This window comes from Salvia miltiorrhiza, chromosome 4, assembly GCF_028751815.1.
Source record: "Salvia miltiorrhiza cultivar Shanhuang (shh) chromosome 4, IMPLAD_Smil_shh, whole genome shotgun sequence".
NCBI lineage: Eukaryota > Viridiplantae > Streptophyta > Magnoliopsida > Lamiales > Lamiaceae > Salvia > Salvia miltiorrhiza.
The window spans coordinates 28,462,303-28,482,252 of NC_080390.1; the positions used below are offsets into that span (position 1 = coordinate 28,462,303).

Genomic DNA, 19,950 nt, shown 5'->3' on the forward strand with positions numbered 1-19,950 from the left:
ATTTTTTTATTTTCAATAGATGATGCACTCAAAATATATTTTGAGTCCATTAATTTATTGTGGAGAATTTAACACTGAAGTGTTAAATATGAATCTTTTATCGATTGTTTACTTAAGCCCATGAGTAATTTAATTTATGTTAGAAGCAAGCTCAAATGGATTTTTATGCTTCAATAAGAATTAGGCTTATATGTCTTAATGTATTTAAATGAGTTTAGAACCATATAATTAATATATTAATCTCTTAGATATTTTATTACATTTATAATCCTAAGCATGCTGAATCCTAAAGCATGCTGAAGAATTTTGAGCGCATGCTGAAGAAATTCTTCAGTCTTACATGCCAGCTGAAGTGTTCATACCTGTAAGTTGAAAAAAATTCCACGATCCTCATCCATCCAAACCACCCCATTTTTCTTTAAAACCACAGCCACTTTCACCATTCTCACACCACCATTTTCAACTACTGCAGCCCAATTTCACAGCCAATTTTAAGAGACTATTATCCACCTACGCAAGGTATCATCACCCTCAGGGAACCACCAATTCATACCAATTCATACGGCTGTTCTGATATTTCACAACATGTTTACATATGCACATATGAACTGAAATTTACAGACTAGTTCAGTTTCAAGAAAAGAATTTCAGATTTCAATAAGCATTTACAGTATTTGATTTTTGCTCAAAATCCTATGTTTTTTTTTTGTGAACTGAATTGTGGCTTGAACCTACTGTGTGTGTGAGTCAAGGTCAGGGGACGGCAGCCGCGGTGGCTGCCGGCGGTCGACGGTCGGCGACGGAGCCGAGGTGGTCTCCGATCTGCCAAAGAGGGAAAAAGAGATGAGTATTTCAGATTTTTTAATTTAGAAAATGGAAAAAGGGGGAAAATAGAAAAGGAAGAAATTAGGGCTTACCTTAGGCTGCCCGTCGATCCAGAGAGAAAGGCGAGGGAGTCGAGGGTGGCGACACCTGGTGGCTGGTCGCGGTGGCCGAAGGAGAAGAGGGGAGGGGTGGATTTTCGATCTGGACTTTGGGGGCTGAGAGAGAGCGGTCGTGGTTTGGGGTCTGGGTTCTGAAACGGCACGGCGGCTTACCGCTGTCAGTTCGCCGGAGGGAGATGGCGGCCGGGGCGGTGCAGGCGGCTGCGGGCGCTCTTCGGGGTGGCGCTGTACCCGCTGAACCGGTCGCAGATGGTGGAGCTCGGGGCGTTACAGGGGCGCCGGGTTTCGGTGAGTGAAGGGAGAGCCGAGGGTGGCGCGGCCTATCGCCGCTGCTCCTCAGGCGAATTCCGTGGCGGCGACGGCTGGATCGAGCGAGAGAGAGAGATGATGAGCAGTTTTAGTCTTGATAATTAGGAGAGAGAGAGAGAAAAAAAAAGAGGAATTATAGAGAGAGAGGGAGAGAGAGCCGAGAGATAGAGATAGAGAGAGAAAGGCGCATGTTTTTGATGTGTGTGTGTTGGGAGGTGTAATTGTGTGTGTATATTTAGGTTAGGAATTGGGCCGGGTTTGGGCCGATTTTTTTTTAAATGTTGGGCCGATTTAATTAAATTCTTGGGCCGATTTAATTAAATTGTTTGGGCCGATTTAATTAAATTGTTTGGGCCGATTTAATTAAATTGTTTGGGCCGATTTTATTAATTGTTTGGGCCGAGACTTGGGCCGATTTTAATAAGTGTTTGGGCCCTTATTTAATTAACAGATGGGCTTCGATTTAAATGTTTGGGCTCGACCCTTTACAAATAAAATCTGATGGGCTTCTTTTAATTAAAGGATTTGGACCTATTTTAATTTAATTGTTTGGGCCTTATTCAAAGAAAAACATGATAGACTTAATTTATCTAATTAATTTGGGCTTATATCTATTTAAATTATTTGAGCTCTTAATTATTAATTTAAATTGAGCTTGATTAATTTAATTATATATTGACCTTTAAATTAATTATTTAAATGGAGTTCTTTATTTCAAGTATTTATAAATGGATTATAAAATAAAATATTTTGAGTTAAACTCTCATTTATATTAATTCTTTTCAAATGACTTATTAATATGGATTATTTGAAAATGATTAAATGATTTTAAAAATAAGAAAGCATGATCTATGATGATATAATTTATCTATGTAATATTATAGGATTTGTTTTTAAATGACGGAATATTTGACTTGATGACATAAATAGAACGAGTTATTATTAATGCACTGGGCTTCGAATTTATTCTTTTGGGCTCGAATTAAATTCCTTTTGGGCCTTGATTATTTTATTTTAATTGGGTCTTCATAATTATTCTATTAAATTTAATTAGAGAAGATTTTAAGACTTACTAATTATTAATTAGTAAGTGAATTAGATTATTTTAAGATGAGTAGATTATTAAAGATTAATAATCCGACCTCATAAGACGAGCTTTAATTCCTTAAATAGGATTAGCATCTCATAATTTAATTAAAGGAATATGAGTCATGCATAATCATTTCACGCATCCTCATTTATTGAGATTTTTCGAGAATTAGAATCTTATTTTATTTTCTCGGATTAAAGGTCAAGCACCAGAGTTAGAGCTAAACCGTGAGTCGGCTATTCAGGTGGGCTTTCTACGTATAAACTAAAATTATATATTAGAATTGTTAAGACTTTATGCTTATGAATTTAAATGATATTGTCAATGCCTAAATGCTTTATGTTTTATTATTAATTGCCTATCTGATGTTAATCGAATTCGGATTCTGGATGGGACCGCAAATCCCTTCGGAATTAGTGTACAACCTTGTGATCGTGAGTCATCTAGCAGGTTGGCCGATCATAGTGTCCGTAGAGGGAGGCCTCCCTCTCGGCACGAGTTACTGATATGGTGATTAATGATATAAAATACCTGCGCGGGTTATTGATGAAAGAAATGATATTATGTTTGGTAAATACGAGTCTTTAAAGGAAAACCCTCGTATATTACTACTGTTGAAAGGCTTGACAATAAAATATTATGCATGTATGTAAATTTCGGCAAGTGTCCACTAAGTACTTTTGTACTTAGCCCTGCATGTATTTTTAAATGTGCAGGTTGAGCTGTGATCGAGGATGTAGTGTGCAAGCGAAGCTTTTGTCAATTTAGGACGAGAACCTCAGAGTGGAGTATATGTCTTCATACATATACTCAAGTTATTATTATTCTGCTGCGAACACTGATTACGTTAAGATATTATGTCATTTGTCAAACAATATGTATTATTTAATAATGTACTAAAACCCATTGAGTATCCCGTTTTGGGATATTATTATGTACGGTCCCTTCCTTCGTTGATATCTAGATATTTCGATTGATTTCCTTATACAAGTCAAGTCATCAAGAAACCGAATATGCCCCTTTCTAAATCCCGCTCCTAAATCCCCTCCCTTAGTCGCGGTTTCCCCGAATTTGCTATCCTTAGCAAGTGCGGTCGTGACACTTCTCATCTAAATCCTCTTGGGGTAAATATTGACCATCTTCGAAATAGTTTCACTGGAGGAGAACGTCTTCAAAAGAGTGGTAGTTGGCTTTGAAAAATAATTCCGTCGAATTCTGAGAGTAGACGCTTAACGGCATTCTGCAGATCTATACAAGGTGATGTAGACGTGTTGCATTATTCCTCGTACCTTGTTGTCATTTTCTACTGAAAAGGTCAGATCTTCATTAAATGTCGTATCTCTTAACTTGAGTGCTCTAAATTGCTCTGAGAGTCTCTTGACATCTTCAGTCTTTGGCAGTGAGAAAGTATCTACCTTGCTGTAAAATACTCCCTCCATCTCACAAAAACATGAACATTTTCATTTTTGTACATTATCCCCTTATTTTTTTTATCCCACATTTTCATACTTAGAGCATCCACAATGGTTACACGATAGCCATTACACGATAGGGCTATCGTGTAAATGAGCTATCGTGTAACCGTTGCGGGAGAGGTTTACACGAGGGCTACACGTTCTATCGTGTAGCCCTTTAAACGGTAAAACACGCGCCTCTTTAAAAAAAAAATGGAAATTCGAATTTTAAATCAAAATTTGTAGGCTTTGACTCCTCGGTTTGTGTGCCAAAATTTGACCGTTTGAATTTTTTTTTTTTTTTTTCAATTTTTCTTCTCTTTGTAACTACATCTTCCTCCTTCCTCTTCCTCACTTTCACTCTACAATTCTCTTTCTTCTTTCAATTTCTTTCATTCTTGTTCCTCTTTCAAGCGCTTTCATCTTATTTCTTCCGACAATGGCGGAATCCGACCACGGTTCTTCGTCTGATTCATCCGACGGTGTAGCTAATGCGATCATGGAGGAGATAGAGTTGCAGAAACAACTGCTTGCTCACATCTATGGCCAGCCGGCTCCGGAGGCGGGACGTGTGAAACGTCCCCGATCTTACGTCCAAGGTGATAGAGAGGAAGCCCACCTACGTCTTATGCAAGACTACTTCCACGATAATCCGACGTACGGACCTACATTTTTCCGGCGGCGTTTTCGAATGCAGAAGGAGCTTTTCTTGCGCATCGTGGAGGCTGTTCAAGGTGTAGATACTTTCTTCCACATGACCACTGATGCAATAGGTCGGGACTCTCTTTCCCCGTTGTAGAAATGCACGTCGGCTATCCGCCAGTTAGCCACCGGGCTCTCTGCGGATACTTTTGACGAGTATCTCAGAGTCGCCGACTCCACCGGGCGTGTATGCCTCAAGAAGTTCTGCAAGGCGGTCATCCGGGCTTTTGGAGCCCATTATCTACGCCGTCCAACGCCGGAGGACATCACATGCCTTACCCAGATGCACGAGGTGCGACACGGATTTCCCGGGATGCTCGGGAGTCTTGATTGTATGCATTGGGGGTGGAAGAATTGCCCAAAGGCGTGGCACGGCGCCTACACACGCGGGGATCAGGGAGAGCCCACCTTGATATTGGAGGCTGTTGCATCCCACGATCTGTGGATTTGGCATGCCTTTTTTGGTGTCGCTGGTTCGAACAACGACATCAACGTTCTCAACCAGTCGCCTCTCTTCGCCGACGTGTTGGATGGAACTGCCCCGCCTGTGCTCTTTCAGGCGAACCAACGCTACTACCAGATGGGCTACTACTTGTGCGACGGCATATATCCAGAGTGGCGTTGCTTCGTCAAGAGTCCACCGATGGCGACAAATCAGAAGGAGGCGAGGTTCAAGAAGATGCAAGAATCGGCACGGAAGGATGTTGAACGTGCCTTTGGAGTCCTTCAAGCACGGTGGGGAATAATTCGCAGTCTCGCGCGGAATTGGTACTTGGAGCACCTCCGGGACATCATGTTGTGTTGCATCATTCTCCACAACATGATTGTGGAGCACGAAGGTGAAGGAGCAACCAATTGGAGAGATGACGACGCGGGACATGGGGCGTCTAACAGTGACTCGACGGAGAGTGGTCGAGCAACCCCCGTTTCATTCGAGGAATATGTCCAAAGAGATGTCCTTCTCCGAGATAGGCAGTTGCACGCCGCGCTCCAATATGATTTGATGGAGCATGTTTGGGCACGTTTCGGACCTCTAGGGCCGGAATAGTTATTTGTAGTATTTGTTTTTATTTTATTTTATTAAATTTTATGTAATTTTTAGGAATTTAAAAATTAATGCAATTTAAATTTGAAGTAAATTGTGTAATTTAAATTTATGAAATTAAACTTAAATGAAAAATGAAAAAATCAAAACTAATTCTATCATGTAAGCTATCATGTAACCCCACTGCAGCATCTTTACACCATGTGGTCCCCCCATCATAAAGTAGGCTATCATGTAAGCTATCATGTAACCCCATTGCGGATGCTCTTATTCACAAAAAAAAATCATCACTATTTTTCTTCAATTAACTCATTACTCTCACAACACTTTATAAAGTGTGACCCATTTTCCACTCAAAATAACTCTCAACTAACATTTCTTAAGACCCGTGCCACTCCCAATTGTTCACATTTTTTTGTGAGACGAAGGAAGTATTATCAGTTTGGATTCACATCAGCAAGGTTAAGCTTAGTTCAATCAGTTTATCCTTTCTAGTACTCGCTGTATATTTTTAAAATTGATAGATGTTAGTGATATCAATGATAAATAACAGCATGACATCAACATCAATAAGGGGTTTTGGTATAATTCAAATCGTCTTCTCAACAATAATACCACTAATTCCTTGAACTGGTTTAAATTCATAAAATATTTATATAATCAAATAAAATTTAAAACAATAATTGGCTATAGGTCATAATCACCCCTTGAAATCACAAGGCAAACACTAATAATAAAGGGTTAATTGCCGCAAAAACCATATACTTTTTCGATTTTTGGTTTTTTTCCATGACAAAAAAAATCTGAACAGAAATCCATGAATTGGAAAATTACTTGCAATTTTTCCCCGCGTCTATTTTCCGGCGATCTCCGATGGAGCTCCGATCCAACGTGGCTTAATTGATTCCAAGTGTTAAAATAAAATCATGACATGGCAACCACATTACCTTAATTTTCCACCTCACCTAAACCCCTAATTTTCCACCTCACCTCAACCCAAAACCGTCATAGAAGCCTTAATCTACTCTGCCGAGTTGTCAGCTCTGTCAGCTCTAGTGGCCTTGGTCAGCTCTGGCAGCCCAAAACAACCAGAGCTGCCTTTGGTCAGCTCTGGCTACCATTTTTTGAGCATTCCATTTCCAAATTTTTTAAAAGGCATGGTCAAGTTAAGAACTAGATTTTTGCTATGCATTAAGAACTACATTTTGAGCAGATTTTTGGTGTCATTCCATTTCCAGATTTCGAGCCATTAAGATCTACAAAGGAATAGCCGAAATGGATTTTTCTCGGTATGAGATACACAAAGGACGGCTGGTATTCCACATCCACATTGTGCAAGCGGTTGCAAAGCTCCTGAATTCGAGCTTCCAGTTAGGTTTTGGGACATTTTGCTCGACAAACCCTAAGCTTCGACGAACCCTAAGCTTCAAATTTTGTAATTCAATTGTCAAAAAACCATAAAACGGCGTCGTTTAATTATAATTAAAACGGCGTCGTCTCGTTCAATTCCCGGCGATGACACGCTGGAAATCCGATTGCCATCTCGGATTCAATTTGGGGAAAAAATGGACGCGGGGGAAAATTGCAATTAATTTTCCAATTCATGAATTTCTGTGCATATTTTTTTTGTCATGGAAAAAAATCAAAAATCGAAAAAGTATATTATTTTTGCGGCAATTAACCCAATAATAAACTATATAAATAACAAAAGATTGAAAATAAATTAATGAAAATCATACAATCTATGAAACTCGTTAGAATTTGTATAATTGTATCTATCCCAAACACGATAAAAAACTAATTTTCTATTTGTTCTAGTCCCAAACTCACATAGTAATAGCTACTTGTTTTTTTTTATTTCGATAGAAAATACTGCATTTTATTAGGGTTGTAAATGAACAGAACTACTCGCAAGATATTCGAGATTCGACTCGAAAAAAGCTCATTCGGAGTTCGATTCGATAGCAAACTACCCGAGCTCGAGCCTAATTTCAAGCTCGATAATTTTATCAAGCCGAGCTCGAGCCTGACAACACTCGGCTTGTTAAGCTTGCAAACATGTTCGAATTCGATTATTCGCGAACATATTTTGAGCCTCTTCACGAACCTTGAATCGAGCCTTCAATCGAGTTAGTACACGAGCCTTAAACGAGACGAGCTAGAGCTCGCGCTCAAGTAACATAGTATTAATTATGAAGTTTTTCCAAAAAAAATTAACGATTTCGACCTCGAACATCATGTATAAAAACATTTAACGAGCCGAGTTCGAGCTCAAGCTCGAATTCAACATTATCTAGTATCACACGAGCCGAGCTCGAGCTCGGTAAGTGAATGACGAGCCAAGCTCGAACAACAAGATAAAAGCTCGAGCCGAGCTCGAACACCCGAATATTTAAAGAAGCCGAGCTCGAGCCTTCTAGTATTCAGCTCGGCTCGATTCGACTTGTTTACAGCCCTACGTTGTATTACAATAAATAAAAGAAAAGAAAAATTACAAACTAAATAACCTTGGGCATACCCATGGGGGAAGACAACCACAAAGCACCTTAAGTAAGGTAGCAGAATTACATACTTAATATTCTTGGGCATACCCAAGTATGAAATGTGTACAAAATCTGCAACTTACACTTTTAATTAAAGATAGTCGATAGAACAGAATACAAAGCTTAATTAGAGGCAGTTCAAGTATTGATTTCGTCTATTTTAAAGTATAAATGGGAACATTTTATTTTGAGTATTTTCGCTAAAGATAGTGAAACTGATAGTAAGCAAATACTCATTTTCCAATCAAAGAAGTGTGTGTAAAGTTTTTAGTGGGGGTACCTGTTAGGTCCGGAGGGTCTCGAATAGGTTATGGGGGAAAATACACCTACAGGCTATTTTTCGATCTTTACATAGAGATCAAAATGAAACTTTAAACACAAACTCAGACACCTGTTTACTGAAAAGAGTTTTGACCAAAACAGGGTTGACGACTGATACTGAAAGCTCTTCAGTAAGGAGTTATCAGTTAAGTCACAAGAACTTAACTGATGCACGTAAGGCTTCAGTCGATTTTGATAAACAGAGATGTTATAAATCTTACTGACTATCAGAAGATAGATCAGTCAAACTGATAACACACGCAGCTGAAAACTTTTGTTTCGAAATAGCCTTTGAGTTGAGCACGTTATTAGTCTTAAGTTTCTCTTTGCAATTAATCAGTTTTCAGTTTATGAAAGAAAGAGCACAAGTAAGAAAGTAAATACTGAAAGCTGTAAATAACACAGAGATTTTTACGTGGTTCGGAAAACACTTCCTACATCCATGGTCGGTTGATCAGACCAACAACTTCACTCTGCAAATGCTTACGGGTGCACTGCAAACCGATGCTCGTGCTTACGGGTACACACCAAACATGAACGTGTGCTTGCGGGTGCACACAACCGAAACAACTAAAGATCCAATCTTCAGTACTAACACACCTTGTTGGATTTCTCACTCCTAGCACGCACTGGGAACTAGGATCTCACGGAGACAGAGTACCTTCCTGAACTCCTTTACAACTCAAACACTCGATTTTGTCGGTCGAAGGGGGGTTTGAAAACTTGCCAACTAAACTCCAAAGAACAAGTTCTTTGCAGTTAGTTTGACCTAGGCTTTGGGTAAACAAAGGTTTGCCTAAGGTCTAAGAGAATTTATGTAATCAGCAGTGACTGATTTTTGGCTTTGGGATTCTCTTCTTCGATTCAAACTTTGTAGAGTTTGGGCTTAGCTGAGAAACAATTTCGGCAGAGTTTCAGCTTATGTTGATGAATCGGTGAAGATTGAAGTGATCCTCGAGCGCTATTTATAGGAGAAGTCTTGAATAGATCCATTGGCGGAGAAGGTCTTCAAGATTTCTTCCGTTATAGAGTAATTTGAACTTGGGCTGAGGCTTCAATCTTCGAGGTTCCTTGTTTGGTGAGAACGGCTATGTTGAAGAGCATGAGATGCGACATCTCTGAAAAAGTAATCACCAAAGAGGAATGACCTCTGCAGAGAAAGGACGATCCTGAGATCTCTGCATTTAATGTGGTTGTACTTCTGGAGTGCGTGGCTTCCTTTGAACATTGGAAGTTCAGTCTGAGGAAGAATGTTTAACTGATACTTGACTTTAGTATCAGTCCGCTACATGGAACGCATTAAGTAATCAGTTCAAAACTGATTCTTCGACTGTTGCTTCAGTCGGCAACTTCAGTCTTCAGTCTTCAGTCCTTCGTTCTTCAGTCTTCATAACAGCAAGCTAAAGTAGAAAAAGAACTCTAACACTTGAGTTCAAGCAGTTCTAGTCTATTACAGAAGAAACCTATTGATTTTGGTATCATCAAAACAAGGATTAGGATATTTCATTAAGTTCCCAATAGTACCCTACCTTTTAGGTCAAGTACGGCCTATAAATTCCTCATAGTGAAAGTTCTTTCTTTTGCATCTTTTTGTCATAAAATTTGTAAAAGCAAAACTAAGGAGTGGCGATACGGGTCCAAAGGTTACAAGTCAAAGTATTCCAATGGGCCTAGCGCAGGCCCCCTAACTCACGCACCCACCCTTGTATTATTTCATAGCTTTACATAACATGGTAGCACAAAAATGCCCCAAAAGAACAGAAAATTGAGAAAATACAAGGGAGGTTGAGAGAGGATTACAGTGGTGCAGAGTAACAAGGGAAGCTTATACAACATTTAGGAGAGTTAAGCATCATGATCTCACTAGTGATGCCATAGGCTAACCAGAACCGGCCCTGGGTCAACAGTTTCGGCCCGGACCGTTGACCACGGGCCAGTTCCAGTTCGGAACTGCCAACAACCAAAGGCTAGTTCAGGTTCAAGTTGTGGCAGCCTGCGGTCCGCCGGTTCGGCCCGAAAACCGGCGGTTCGAGCGCGGCAGATGAGGTGGCAGGGCGGCAGGCGTAAGCGACAAGGCTAGGCGAGGCTGAAACTGCCGGTTTTGGGCGGTTAACCAGTGGTTTCCGCCTAAAACCGGCAATTTCAGCTGAATTTTTAATTTTTTTTTCAAATTCAAATTCAAATTTATCCCACCCAATTTTATCTATAAATACCCCATTCTTCAACCTTCAAAATCATTCCATTATGTTAATAATTATACACTCTCTTTTCTTCTACTTCTAATTCTCCTCTATTCTTTATGTGTTAAAGTTAAATTGCTCTTACTAAATTATTCTTGCTCTATATTGTTACTCACTTACTCTTACTCTCTTGCTTTACTTTATTGTTCTTACTTACATTATATTACTACTAACTACTAACTAACTACTAATATATTTCAATTACACTAGCACCACACACACTTGTTTTACTTTATTGCTCTTGCTTACATTACATTACTAACTACTAACTTACTAAGTACTAAATACTACTCCCTCCGTCCGCCAAGATTATGTAAAAATTAGTATATCGGGCGTCCACCAAGATTATGTCATTTTCCTTTTAAGGCAATGGTCCCACCATCCTCTTTAATATTTTATCCTTACTAACACTATTTATTTACAAAAAACCACCCCAAATTCAATCTCAACCACACATCTCATAAAGTGGTGAGACCCTTTCTCCACTACATCAAAATTATCACCAATTTTATTAAATCTTGTGCCCAAACAATTTTACATAATCTTGGCGGACGGAGGGAGTATCTAGTATCTATCTACTATATATTACTATATATTTCAATTACACTAGCACTATACATACTCTTGCTTTATATTAATTGTTACTCTCTAATATCTATTATCTTTATACTCTTATCTACTTGTTTATTTGTTATCATGTCTCAAGGTCGTGGTAACCGTGGCAAGTCTATCAATGTCGAATACAACGAAGATATTGGTAGCAATGACACTCCCACCTATTCTCAAAATGTTCAAGTTCCATCATCATCCTCTAGGAAAAAAGCGCCCGTTTCACGAGGACCTTACGCCGGACGCCGGGAGGCTGCCGATTTGTTGGGTGAACAATATGCTAGACAACTTCAAGAAGAGGAGGATGAAGCCTATGCACATACTTTGCATAGCCAAGAGGCGGAGGAGGAATTCGATCAAGCACGACATAATGTGGAGGAGGAAACCCCCCCTCCCCCCTGCTAGAGTTAAGGATAAAGGTAAAGCTGAATCACTTACTTCTAACATTTTCCTTAAACATTTTAGGAAAGTCCCCGTTCCTAGAAATCCAAATGAAGGTCCCGATGCTCCCGAGAGGTTTATTACCTATTGTAACTATTGTGAGGATACTTACAAATGACAAACGGGAGGTGGTTATGACACCCTTCATAGGCACATGGAGAATAAGCATAAACCCGAGATGGGAATCCATACAACTCATACTCAACTACATCCCAAAGCCTTCCAAGCCCAAGGTAAAAGAACAAGGTAATGTTTTATGGAAATATGATCATGTAAATCCTCAAAATGTAATGGCTCGTTATTGCGCTATGGAGCATTTGCCTTTTATGTTTGCCGACAAAATGACTTTTGAACATTCTATGAGAAATTCTTATAATCTCGCCGCCAAAAAAATTGGTAGAACTACTATATGCAAGCGTATTAGGCGACAAGCCGAAGAAAAAAAAACGTGATTTAACGAAATATTTTAACCGTTTAAATATAAAAAAAATTATATATGTTCTGACATATAGAGTGATTCTTATATAAAAAAAATCTTATATGAATGTTGCTTGTCATTGGGTTGATGAAAGTTGGTTACTTCAAAAACGTTTAATTGCATTTAGAGATTTTAATAAAACACATAATGCTACTAACATTGCTCAATTGATTATTTCCGTTTTAAATGAGTATCGATTGTTAAATAAGATATTTTCTATTGGATTTAATAATGCATCCGCCAACACCGCCTCCATTCCCGAGTTAGTTGCCACATGCACACCCTCTTTTAATGGTAAGTATTTTCATGCTCGATGTATTTGTCATAGTTTAAACCGATGTGTACAAGATGCTTGTACTCTTATTAATGATAGTGTTGATCCCATTAGACAAGCCGCTAATATTTTGCATAGAAAAGCGAGTATTGGAAAAAAATGGCAAAAATATTGTCGTAAAAAAAAATTGATATACGAATTTTGTTAAAGATGTTTTTACACATTGGAATTCAACATATGACATGCTTGCATCTACCATGAATCATATTGAGCATTTATGTGATTTTTTTAAAACAAACTCCCGAGGCTAACTTGGTTTAATTGCCCTCTTATTGGACAAAATGTGGTAGTTTATTTCAACTTTTAAAGATTTTTCAAAATGCAACTACGGATTTATCTGGTGTTTATTATTGCACTAGTATCAAAGTTGTAGAACATTACATGTATATTGCTATTGCTTTAAATGCTCGTAGTAAAAATAAAGATTTGTACGACATATCATATGAAATGGTCCTTAAGTGGCTTAAATATTTTATTGAAATTCCCAATGTTTTTTTAGTTGCTGAGATTTTAGATCCTACAATGAAACTTGCCGGTGTTTATCGCATGTTAGAAATTTATTATGGTGCCTTTATGGAAATGCCTTTTTATGAGCAAAGATTAGCAAATAATCAAGAAATAGAATCGTAACTTCCCGAATTAGATGCTATTAAAGTTAGAATAGATAGCACAATTAGAGTCTTATTTAATGAATATGAACAAAAATATATGCTAGTAAACCCATCATACTCTTCAAGTGTAGGTACTAGTAGTTCACAAAGTCAATTTGGCTCCTCCTTAGGAAGTGATTTTGATTCGAACCAATGGGCTCAAGCCGCTTATTCATTTATGCAAACACAAAGGAGCTATACTACTAACGAATTAGATATATATTTGTCTAGTACATTTGCTTTCAAAAATGTAGGTGGTGAACAATTCGACGTCTTCTAATGATGGTCCTTGCACGAGAGGGAATATCTCATACTCGCCACCATGGCAAAGGAGTTATTCGCGGTTCCGGCCTCCACGGTCTCCATGAAGCAAGTATTTAGTGTTGGTGGACTTGCCTTGGATGAAAGAATAAGCAACATGGATCCTCGAAACATGGAGACCACCATGTTGCTTGATGATTGGTCCAAAGTCGAGTTGCGAGCTCAAGAGAACCAATGGAATCAAGCCGACGAGAGCCCAAACAATGAATTCACTGAGTCCGAAAGATCCAACGCCGAGGAGGCCTACGATTAGGTAAGTTAAGGTAAGAGAACTACGTGGGCTTTGATTCTTCATTATTCAATGAAGATACGTAGGCCACTCAATTTTAATATTTATATTAAAATTGAGCTCAAACCCTTAATTCCCCCCCCCTAATAAAACAACTTTATTTTCCAATTAGTATTGTGAATTAGTTATTTAGTTAATATTAGTTAGTTTACTTATTCAATTTTGAAGATTGTATTCGTATCCTTGTAATATTTTTTTTGTACATAAAATAAATTCAATAAAGATATCAATTTTTATGTATTATTTTGATTGTCAATGTGTTAGAATTATTATTCCTTTATCGTATTTCAATTTTCACTATTTCAACACAAGTCATTTAATTTTTTTTTTTAAAATGACATAAAAAGTATTACAAGTTTACGACTTATTATAAATTTCAACACATAAAGAATTATTTTGATTGTCACTTGTAAGTTATTATATTATTTAAGATTTTTTAGTTGAGTAATTTCAAAATTATTTAAGTTGAATAATTTTAAAATTTAAAAAACACAACATATATTTATAAATTACTATAAGTTATTAAGTTGAGTAATTTTAAAATTTTCAACACTTGTAAAGTAAAAAATTTCGAAATTTCAACACAAATCATTTAATTTCATAAAAAAGAATACAAAAAAAGAAGGATAAAAAATCGAAAACCGTTCAGCAGAACATCCGGGCCAGTTATGGTTCATGATTTTTCGACCCTGAACCGACGGTTCAGGGCCCAAAAACCGATCCTTCAGCAAAACAGTCAGCCAAGTTATGGTTCATGATTTTTCGATCCTGAACCGTCGGTTCGGGCCCGGAACCGGCGACATCACTAGATCTTACAAGTTACCAGGTTGAAGAAGCCATGGTCAGAGAACAAAATGCTATGAAGACCACTCGAATAACTTGAGTTAAGCCAAGAGGTTAGTTCGACATTTGCGGGGTTATTCTTTCATAAATGTTTCCGTCTTGAATATTTTCAATAAATCGAAGTTAATGATTTTTTAAAACGAATTAAAATAGAAAATAAAAAGAGAAATTTTGGAGTGAAGAAATGAAAAGGGTGAAAAAATTTAAAGATAGAAAATTCTTATTTTATACGTCATTCGTCCCTCAAAAGTTTACTCCAATGAGAACAACACAAATTGTAATAAAAGTTAGTAAAAAGTCATGTACAAAAATTGTAGTATGTTATTTAATGGTGGAGCCATGTACAAAAAATAGTGTTTAAAAGATTGTAATTATAAAATTAATTATGAGATCATATACAAAAATAAAAAGTAAAAGATTGAAGCAAATTTGTTGGAGACGCTTCAAAAAGAATTAGGACAAATTTTTTGGGGACAATTATATATATAGATACATAAATAATTTAATAATTTTTTTTCTTCTCCTCCAAGAATGTCAAAAGAAAAATCAGCAGCTAATTACAGCAGTTTTCCATATTGTTAATAATCTTCGTACTAATCACGATTACATTCCATTAATCATTACTTAATTACCAAGCTCCATCGGGTTCGATAAAATATTTTACCAAGCTCCATGGCGCCAGGGCCACCCCAGTAATTTCGGCCGATTCACAACCCCCAAAAACCCTAACCGCACCAATCGCTCACCGCAACTCACATCCTAAACCCCAACGCGATTGTCGAATAAATCGTAGAGAAAAGCAGAGAACGGTACCGAAGGGAGGCTACGAAAAAACCCGCTTAAAGCGCCAAAGCCACGTGGACGCCTCATTAGGTGATGACGTGTACATGTAACCGTAGCCTCCCTATTTATTCACTTCGTTCTCATCCACTTCCCCTCTCTCTTTCTCTCACTGCAGTTTCTCTCTCGGCACAGACAAATAGATACAGATACAGTTCCCTGCACACAGTGATTCAACCGGAAATACGCACGCACGCTCGTGCACGCAGTGGCGTGTGTTTCTGCGCGTTTCAAGATCGGAGTCTCGATTGCTTCTCAAGTTGCTATCTCCTCTCTTGGCTCGAGATCCGAGCCAAGAACAGAGGAATTTTGGTCGACTCGCGAGAGGTAAGAGATCGCGAAATCTTTTTGAGCTGCGTATTCAATGAATGAAGTTTCGGATTTTCAATTTGAAATGAACTGTTTCTCGCGCTATTGTTGATGTGTTGTGTGGATAGGGTTTTGCTGAGGAGAGGAGGAAATGGCTAGCCGCGAGGGATTTCTGACGGAGGAGCAGAGGGAGATGCTGAAAATAGCGTCGCAGAATGCGGAGGTGATGTCGTCATTGTCTCTGGCGTCGTCGCCTAAATCTCCTGGCCCGAGGTCGCCCGGTCAGAACTCGTCTCTGCTGTTCGAGCACAACCATGTCAAGGCGCCTGGAGGAGGACACTCTGCCGCAGGGGGAGGCGTGGCGGTGAGGCACGTGCGTCGTTCGCACTCTGGGAAGCTTGTTAGAGTCAAGAAGGGTATGTATTTGTGTGTTTTTCGTTCAGTGTTAGTTTTCTTGCCTTTTGTATGTTGTTGTTGATGGATTTGTTGGACTTTGAGTTTATATTTCGTGGTTTGGTTAGTTAAACATTCTTATATGCTTATTGGAGCTATAAGGAAATGGTATTATTAGTGACGAGGGACTTGGATTGGTTGGTATGAACAAGGCTGGTTATATGCTTTGAAGGAATTTCTTCTCATGCTTAATTAATTACCAGGGCATAAGAATTGAAGTAGGCTTTTGGGGCACTGAAAATGATGCTTCAGCTCTTGCTTGATTTTGTAAATTTTTGCTGAAGGATTTGCATCATCATCTTTTGAACTACTCTAATATCGAAACGGACTGGATGTTAGAATGATTTTGTGAAGTCTAAAGACTATTTGGGTTTTATAATCCCTGGAAGAGGCTTTTAAAGCAGATTGAGTTTTCCTCATAATTATTATTGCTATTACTATTATTATTATGATGATGATTATTCAGCTTGTGCTATTTACTTTGGAAGATTGGCATTTGTATGGGGGCATCACAGGGATGTTATGTCTGCTAACTAGTTGTTAAGAGAGGGTCATAGGCAATGCTAGAAGGGTGAATTCTATCTGCAATATCTTATATCCACATGAAAGTGAACCGTGACTGGAAAGTCATGGGTCAACCTTAACTAGAAGGGTACTCCTTATGTTCATGGGGTTAAGCTTCATATTTTTGCTTCACGGTTTTGAGGATGCCACAGCTGTTTTCTGCTTAATTTCAGTCTGCTAATGCATGTGTTGACTGCAGTATGTTGTTAAGCTTTTGAGTTTTGAGCATTTGAAGGGTCGGTTAGTATTTCTTTCATATCTACATCATCAACTTTAGTTTTTTACATGTCCCTCAGACAGACAGAAAAATTTAACTTTAGCATAATCAATGGTGCTATGAAGTTTATAGGAAATGATGATCCAAAGAGTATATAATAAGTAAGCTTTTGTAGGCCTACTAGGCAGTGAAACATCAAAATATAGTAGATGATGCCGTCAATACCAGCCACATGCCATACTATTATGAATGAATGAACTGAACCAAGCTCCCTCAAGTTGCTTGTTTTATATGCTTGGGACACAGTAGTCTCTGTTTGTTTTGTTTCATAATGTTGTGGAATGTGCTTCAGTTATTTCTTCATCACCACCTCCCTCCAGGGTTTATGCCTTGTACCTAATGCCTAATAACGATATTTTTCATTCCTAATCCTCTATTTCCCCTGAGCCGAAACTCTTTTTCTTTCCTGCTTTTTTAATGCTCTCTCTGTTGCTCTTTATTTTAGACATGCTTAACTAATCTGATTGTGGACAACAGATGGTGCTGGCGGTAAAGGAACCTGGGGAAAGTTGCTTGACACTGATGGTGAGTCTTTCCTTGATAGGAACGATCCCAACTACGACAGTGGGGAGGTAATAATTTTTCTGCTGGTTTTCTATTCTTTGGGTATTCAGTTTTTATTTCTGCTATGAGGCTTAGCCTTGAAAGAATGTTCACAGCTTTATTTTAACAATCTTGGTATCTTGTGACTTGAACAGGAGCCTTATGAGCTTGTTGGGTCGACTGTTTCTGATCCTCTGGATGAGTACAAGAAAGCTGTAGTTTCCCTTGTTGAGGAATATTTTAGCACTGGCGATGTAGATGTAGCTGCTTCAGATCTTAGAGAACTCGGATCAAGCGAGTATCATCCGTACTTTATCAAGCGTCTTGTTTCCTTGGCCATGGATAGAAATAACAAAGAGAAAGAGATGGCTTCAGTTTTGCTTTCAGCCCTGTATGCTGATGTTATAAATTCAGCCCAGATTAGTCAGGGGTTTTTCATGCTGCTTGAATCAGCTGATGATCTGACTGTAGACATCTTGGATGCTGTTGATGTCCTCGCTTTATTCATTGCTCGAGCGGTGGTAGACGATATTCTACCCCCAGCTTTCATCACTAAGGCCAGAAGACTGCTCCAGGAGAGCTCCAAGGGATATCAAGTGCTACAAACAGCTGAGAAGAGCTACCTATCAGCTCCACATCATGCAGAACTTGTTGAAAGACGATGGGGAGGTAGTACTCATTGCACTGCGGATGAGGTGAAGAAAAAGATTGCTGATCTCTTACGAGAATATGTTGAAAGTGGAGATACTTCTGAAGCCTGTAGATGTATTAGACAATTAGGTGTTTCATTTTTCCATCATGAAGTTGTCAAAAGATCCCTAGTTATAGCTATGGAGAATCAGAGTGCAGAATCTCTCATTCTAAATCTGCTCAAGGAAGCTGCAGATGAGGGACTAATAAGTTCAAGCCAGATGGCAAAAGGTTTTAGTCGATTAGCTGAGAGCCTTGATGATCTTGCCCTTGACATTCCTTCTGCCAAGAAAATATTCCAGTCCCTTGTTCCCCGTGCCATATCTGAAGGATGGCTTGATGCATCTTTCCTAAAATCTTCAGCTGATGAAGGGGATAAACCGGATAAAAATGACGAGAAATTGAGGCGTTACAAGAAAGAAGTTGTGTCCATAATTCACGAATACTTCCACTCGGATGATATTCCCGAACTAATTCGGAGTCTGGAAGATCTGGGGATGCCTGAATATAACCCAGTTTTCCTCAAGAGGCTCATCACCTTGGCCATGGACAGGAAGAACAGAGAGAAAGAAATGGCATCAGTTCTGCTCTCTGCACTTCATATAGAGATATTTACAACAGAAGACATGGTAAATGGTTTTGTGATGCTGTTGGAGTCAGCAGAAGACACTGCGCTCGACATTATAGATGCATCGAACGAACTTGCCTTTTTCCTGGCAAGAGCTGTCATAGATGATGTTCTCGCTCCCTTGAACTTGGAAGAGATCACCAATTTGCTGCCACCAAAGTGCAGTGGCAGTGACACCGTGCGCATGGCTAGGTCGCTCATAGCAGCACGCCATGCTGGCGAGAGGATCCTCAGGTGCTGGGGTGGTGGCACTGGCTGGGCTGTGGAGGATGCGAAGGACAAGATTCAGAAGCTCCTCGAAGAATATGAAAGTGGTGGAGTTGTAAGCGAAGCGTGCCAGTGCATTCGTGATCTGGGCATGCCTTTCTTCAATCATGAGGTGGTGAAGAAAGCACTAGTGATGGCGATGGAGAAAAAGAATGACAGGATGCTGCAACTGCTTCAAGAATGCTTCGGCGAGGGCCTGATCACCATTAACCAGATGACCAAAGGTTTCAACAGGATCAAAGAGGGACTTGACGATCTGGCTCTTGACATCCCAAATGCGAAGGATAAGTTCAAGTTTTACGTGGAACACGCGAAGGAGCACAGCTGGCTCCTTCCGTCTTTCGTTTGACCCTGTAGCGCAGGTGTCTCTGCTGCATTTTCTTGAGAAGAAACACACATTCTAGTCTTGTTTCTTTCTGCATGTTGTTGCCTTTTTTCTTCCCTTTTCTGTACTGGATGGATGATGATGTGATGCTTGATCCCTCCTGATATGTTTTCTCTTACATTTTCTGTGACATCTTTGAAGAATCTTGGTGTATAAATTTAGATTTCTTTGTTTTGCTTGTATGATTAGTTACATACTTTATGTTGCATGTTTTGAGTCTGTGAGCCACAGGTTATAATCCATACGCTGATGAAATGATGATTCACATTTTTAGTGCCACTAAAATTTGTTATCCAAGTTGGGAATTCCGCAACAAAGCAAAGTTGCACGCCCAATCAAGATAATAAATAGTCCTAAAAGATTCACATGTTTTAATAAAAA

General features: G+C 38.9%; 1 protein-coding gene across 1 annotated transcript; it reads left to right on the top strand.

The window, feature by feature from the left end:
* Nucleotides 1-15,365: 15,365 nt before the first annotated feature.
* Nucleotides 15,366-19,751, top strand: LOC131019605 (MA3 DOMAIN-CONTAINING TRANSLATION REGULATORY FACTOR 1). The gene is made up of 4 exons (XM_057948190.1): nucleotides 15,366-15,780; nucleotides 15,891-16,178; nucleotides 17,534-17,628; nucleotides 17,755-19,751. Exons 2-4 carry the CDS (start codon nucleotides 15,914-15,916, stop codon nucleotides 19,531-19,533), a joined length of 2,139 nt encoding a protein of 712 aa, XP_057804173.1. The 5' UTR covers nucleotides 15,366-15,780; nucleotides 15,891-15,913; the 3' UTR covers nucleotides 19,534-19,751.
* The last annotated feature ends 199 nt before the right edge of the window (nucleotides 19,752-19,950 follow it).